General features: G+C 38.7%; 1 protein-coding gene across 1 annotated transcript in view; it reads left to right on the forward strand.

Moving 5' to 3' along the window:
• The window catches only part of SYNE2 (spectrin repeat containing nuclear envelope protein 2), a 285,164-nt gene that overhangs the window by 188,991 nt on the left and 89,813 nt on the right, over positions 1-6,360 (forward strand). The window contains exons 73-74 of the mRNA XM_042781144.1: positions 133-306; positions 2,163-2,294. Of these exons, the coding sequence (XP_042637078.1) occupies positions 133-306; positions 2,163-2,294 (306 nt within the window). The remainder of the gene's footprint in view (positions 1-132; positions 307-2,162; positions 2,295-6,360) is intronic.

Genomic DNA, 6,360 nt, shown 5'->3' on the forward strand with positions numbered 1-6,360 from the left:
TGAATGTCCTGGGATTTTGCATTAAAGAAGAATTAATAACTGTATTGTAAATTGAAGTAACTTGCTTTATAAGATTTCTTGCAATTAAAAAAAAAAAAAAAGTAAGTATTAAAATCTTCCTCCATTTTATAGGTATTTTTCCAGAAGCTTGTGGCTGACATGTTTTTGATCCAAACATATTCCAACAAAATGTTTCCCTCATTATTGCAAAAGAAAGAGACATTTTGGGCAGACCAAGTAAAAGAAGTTAAATTGCTAGAAGAAAAGTCAAACCAGTGTGGCATGAAGCTGCAGAATTTGTTGCAGGTATTTGGATTAAATAAACTTCCTATGTTAAGCAGGGGATTCCCAATTTTCACCCAAACCTCCAGGTGTAGAACATAAGTAGCTAATTATCGTTAATCAGTAGTTACAAGAGGACATGACAGTGAGGAGTATGGAACCTGTCATAGTTCTGACTGCTACTTTTTGAATGAAATGTTAGCTGGGATTTCTCATCCCTTTTATGGCATCATTCTACTTCCTGGGTTAGAGTATGAATAAACAAAATTGAAAGCATTTTGAGTTCTTAAATGAAATAATTTGAATAAAGCAGTCAGCCAGTCCAACATAAACCAAACCCACACTTTGGAGTCAATTCTGACTAATAGAAATCCTGTAGCACAGAGTGGAACTGCCCCACAATGTTTCCAAGGCTATAAATCTTACAGAAGCAGACTGCCTCTTCTTTCTCCTGCAGAGTGCCTGGTGGGTTCCAACTGCAGACCTTTTGATTAGCAGCTAAATGCTTTAACCACTGCACCACCAGAGCTCCTTGATGAAACATCAGTGGTTCAGAAATTGTGCTCCCAAAAAAGACAGGCCCAAATTTCTACTGATGTGGGTTCGTGGCAATCTTGTCTCAATTCAAAGAAAACAAAGCTTATGTAAAGCTTTCTCAATTTTAAGATATTCCCCTTTAAGTTTTTAATCCTTTGACAGCAGATTTTAGCACATAACAAAGAAAATAAACAGAAAGGAAGGAAATATTCAACTTGAGAGTATGAAATGATATAGTGACATAAAATTTATTTTTGATTTAGTGTGTCAAATTGTTACTTATATCAGTATTTCATGGTATTAAGAAAAAAGCTTCTATGGGTCCAAAACTGCCGCCTAATAACCAACTAATCCACTATGACTGAGGTTGTAGTTTTTCCAACAAATAATATATAGTTTGAGTAACTCAGCCCTGGAAAAGGAAAAAGCTAGGACAAGGCTAGTCTAAGACTAAGGGCCAATAGTACTCCCCTGATGAAGTATAAGGACTCACTGAGTAGCACAAACAAACACTCTGCTACTAACTGACAGGTTGGCAGTGCAAACCCCCTCCAGAGGTGCCTCAGAAAAGAGGCCTGATCATCTACTTCGTAAAGATCACAGCCATTGAAAATTCTAGGGAGCACCTAACAAACCACAGCAACTGGTTTGTTTTTTTGGTTTCGATGATGGATAAAAGCAACCTCAAGCAGGCATTCAGTATTAGCCTGAGAGAGTACAGTAGAATGACGTTCAGTGGACTTGGGGTTGGAGTGGGAATGAGGGTGCCTTGGAGCAGCTTAGCATGCACTTATGTTTAAAATTTAACCCTTTGCCTTTCCAAATAAGAGAAAAGATCTCATATAGCTCTGAGGTGTCTGTGTTGTTATGTGCCGTCAAATTGGACCCGACTCATAGCAACCCCTCCTTAGGTTTCCGAGGCAGTATCACTATGGAAGTAGATTGCCCAACCTTCCTTCCGAGGAGTGGCTGGTGGGTTTGAAACTCCAGCCTTCTGGTTAGCAGTCGAGTGCCTTAGGCACTATGCTACCAGAACTCCTGAGGTCTCTATAGGAGTGGAAACCAAAGTATCCCTTTAACTCCTACGCAGTTTGACATGGCAAGCACGAAACACTAATGCCAACTGGATTGTTTAAAACCTTGGCTCAAAGACAGTGAAACTATTTTCCGTCATATTCTGAGCCCTTGTTAGAGTGAGTTACATCTCTTAGATACCCCCTCAAATCTGTGCTTTAATTGTGTATGGTCCTGGTGTTAATTTTTGCTTTTATGATTAATTTTGTCATTGTCTGGTGCCAGTCTACACAAGGGCCCCCACTGATTTCATGCCTTTGATTCTCCAGAAATGGGAAGAGTTTGATGAAAACTATGCATCTCTTGAAAAAGACCTGGAAATTCTAATATCTACATTGCCCACTGTGAGTTTGGTAGAAGAGACAGAGGAAAGGTTAACAGAAAGGATTTCATTTTACCAGGTATTTTGCTTCCATCTAAGTTGTCAAACGCTTGTCCCATAACACTTGTTGTTTTGCTTTGTCCAAATTGCTTGATTTTTAAAATGTATAATTTCAATTGAAATGAAACATTGCTAACCACAAAACTCCCTACCGCACTATTTAGGTAGACTGCTGATTTGATCATGAGTTCCTCAGTATAACCGTATGTCACCTTTGTGACTGTACTGTCTCTAAGTCAGTTTCTTTGTATGTACAGTGTGGATAATCCAGTTCTCCCAGTCTCAGGAGATTGTTGTAGATGCCAAGTGAGCTAAAATATGGAAAGTAATTTGTGAACCATAGGCCCCTAAACATATTTTTAGTTTTATTGCCACTGTGAGGAGCTGATTGGATACCACCTTATAAGACAGACAGTAATCCTTTTACCTGCTGCTCATATTATAAAAGGACTATAAACAAGTTATTGTCTGACTTTAAATATGCTATTATAAAAGTCTCAATTTCAATGTCATTGAAAGGAAAAAGCTTTAAAATGGTTTTCAAGTAGCATTGAAAACATAACCAACAAGATAAAACAGCGTTTTAGACGTTCTCATTAAAAACAATTTAGGGAGATGCTTTGAGGAATGTAAAATACTTAAGTTTTAAGTTTACAATATATATTGTCAGAATCCAAGTTGAGCTTCTGTAAGGTGGTAATCAAATACCAACATTAAAGTTTCAAAAGCAGGTGTGTTGCCTAAATAGACTGAGTGGAAAATGAAAGTAGGAAAGACTTGGCAGGCCCTGCATTCCCTGGATGTATTTAAACCTTTATGAAGGAAATTTTCCACAGAGTCCTGGTGGTATAACATTTACATACTTGGCTTCTGACCAAAAGGTTGGTGGTTTAAACTTACCCAGCATCTCTGTGAAAGAAAGACCTAGTGATCTGCTCCCATAAAGACTACAGTCTAGAAAACCCTGTGGGGCAGTTCTGCCCTGTCCATGCGGTTCTATGAGTTGAAATTGACTTGATAACACCTAACAACAACAAGAGACATTGTTCAAAGGCTGGAGCACTATGTTTGTACTCCAGATGCCTAGAAAGCTACTGTCGGTCTCTTAGTCATTTTACTAGGTGAAGCCCAACTCTAAGGGAAATCTGGGTACTTAGAATGGAACAAAAAACCCTGCTGTTTAATTCTTTGTTGGTCTAGGTGTAAAAATGGAGTTGGGGTGGCATCTGACCGCCTCTTAAATTCAAAAGGCACGAGAAAGATCAAGACCAACAGTCTAAGACTGATTCCTGTAAGACAGGTCAAAGATGCCTCCTACCTCCAATCTCTTTTTTTTTTTTTTTTCTTTTACCAATTTTGACATCAACCAGCCCTCCCACAGCACTCTCTCCTTCTCTCCTGGGTTCAATAATATGTTGCTATGGCCACACAGACCTCACAAACAATTCTCATGATTATAGTGTTTCTTAGGGAAGTAACAGGTTACAATTCAGGATCAGAAACAGCTCAGTGTACAGTTCTTCAATCAGGAGAGCTTCTCAGTTGTGCCACAGATACACTTCTCTCAGGCCTCAGTCTCTTGTGCAGCCTCTTGGCCTCTGCCCTGCTCCAGCAAGTGCTGGAGAGGCACCCCATTCCACCGGCAAGCCTCCTGCCCAAAGGCACTCGGCTTGCTCACTCCATAGGCCAGGAAGCCCACTGCTTCACTCATGTGGGTCCATTGGTGCTGCTATCTCTGGTGCTGCCATTTCTCTGCTACTGCTTCTCGTCATCTCAGGTGTCACAGCTCTTTGTCTCCTGGATCAAAAAGGTTCAGCATAGGGATCTCGGGTCCAAAGGGTATGCTCCACTCCTGGTTCTTCTTCTTCATGGCAGTGAGCTCTCCCTCTTCCTGCCTCTGGGATGGTTCCTTTTAAGCCTAACAGGATGGCAAACCTGACCAATCTCCACTTTAGGTTCCATAAACCTCTACACGTAGTCCTACCCTTACAAAGGTGCTTTTACCTTATTTACATTATTAACAAGCTGTCCAGTCCCATTGGTGATGATTGCCTGACATAATCAGTGGGATTGGTGTCACTGAATTGTACACGTAAACACTGTTGTGTTGTTTTTATTTTTACAATTAAAATAAAAAAAAAGGAAAACAAACACGATAACATTTTAAGCCTCATTTTAATAAGAAAGCAGTCTAAAGTGAGCCAAACTAATATGAGCTGATTATTTCCTTAAATATGACCATATTTCTTAAAATCTATAATCTATGATTCTAAGAAATGTAAAGTATTAAATAATAATAATAATAATTGCTCTAAGACTTTTAAATAGAGTTGCCAGACTAGAAGAATATAAATAACTCATAAAGTCCATTTTACTTAAAGATTCCTTAAGAAAGCTGTTATCTGTCCTCTGAGTCACAGAGGGTATTGTATGTGTTTGACAGATGCATCTTCTTGATGGTAGACATCTGTTGGCCATGAAATATAAGGGATCATTCGCCTGGCCCCCGGAGTCAAACAAATTCATATTTAAATTCTGGCTCAGCATCTCACAGATTGTGTGACCAGCACAGTCTCTCTCTCTCATGTGTAATATGGGAGAATTAAAACTTCTCAAAAGAAAAAATTAAAACTATTCTAAGGATGAAGTGCCTGGCCCATGAGGGCTCAGAAAATTAGAACTATATTTTAAAAAGTGATGTTGGAGAGTTTATTCTAGCCTACATATAGTGAAGAGTCTATTTTAATTAAAAAAAAAAAAAAAAAAAAAACTCACTGCTGTCGAGTTGATTCTGACTCATAGCAACCCCTCCTTGGGTTTCTGAGGCAGTATCTCTACAGAGGTAGATTAATTTTAAAGATTAAATTAAACAGGTGTCTGGATACATGTCATTAGCTGAAGCCAACTATGGAAGATAATTTGCTGCAGACGCAGTTCTCTTCAGGGGTTATTGTGTCTGTAGTTTTGAAGTTTTATTTTTCTCTTCATGAAGTTGGATTGATGGTGATATGCTATTTTATTTTTCTAAAGTCCTTTTCCTTTCTCACAACTCAATCTTTACATTCAGATGACTCTAGAATTATTATTATTTTTTAATTTGGGTGTAAAAAATAATAAAGAAATCATTTCCTTTGTATTTCATTCATATCAAGGTCAAATCGGAAAAAATTAAGGTGTCCAGGCAAGAAAACAGAAATAAGTGATGCCAGCTGGGTGTGTAGTAACAGGTGGGATTGAGAGGACTAAGCAGAGCAGGCTGTTCTAAGGAAAGAAGTGCCTGCTTGGTTCTCACAGGTGTTGCCACACAGCAGTGCACAGCCAGCGTTGCCAGGTCTTCTAGTTTTCTGATTTCTATGTCAAATTTCCTGACAAAACATGTCACACATCCTTTTATTCTCCACCATCAGTTTTAAAAAACAGTTCTAATTTCCCGAGTCTTTATGTGCTACAAGGGCTGAATGTGGCCTGCCAACTTGTCTTTTCCTTTAGGTTTTGGATGGAAAAATGAGCTATCAAATCTAAAACAAGTGGTGTAAATTTGTGAAGTTTTGTTTCTGGTTTGCATGTATAGATCTGCACGTATCAGGCACTCTCACTGTGAAAGGTGGTTGATACACCAAGCTATGTACCACACTTATCATGTCTGTCCAGCCAGACTGTATCTGTTGAGGATTGGAAAGTTTTTACGTTTCTTTAGTGTAGGTTTACCTCGGAGATACTGTGGATTCGGTGCCAGACCACTGCACTAAAGCAAGTATCACAATGAAATGAACCACTTCATTTGTGACATTTTTTGTTTCCCAGTGCATATAAAAGTTATGTTTACACTATACTGTAGTCTATTATGTGTGCAGTAACATTATGAAAAAGTTTGAAATGTTGTTAAGAATTACCACAATGTGACACAGAGGAATGAAGTGTGTCCCTGCTGTTGAAAAATGGCACCAATAGAGTTGCTTGACTCAGGGTTACCACAACCTTCAATTTGTAAAAAAATGGCAGTGTCTCTGCAGCACAATCAACTGAAATGCCATGAAACACGGTTGTTGTTGTTGTTGTTAAGTGCTGTCGAGTCGTTTCCGACT

The sequence above is a fragment of the Orycteropus afer genome, unplaced genomic scaffold, assembly GCF_000298275.1.
Source record: "Orycteropus afer afer isolate SDZICR_OR568_19922 unplaced genomic scaffold, OryAfe1.0 scaffold00088, whole genome shotgun sequence".
NCBI lineage: Eukaryota > Metazoa > Chordata > Mammalia > Tubulidentata > Orycteropodidae > Orycteropus > Orycteropus afer.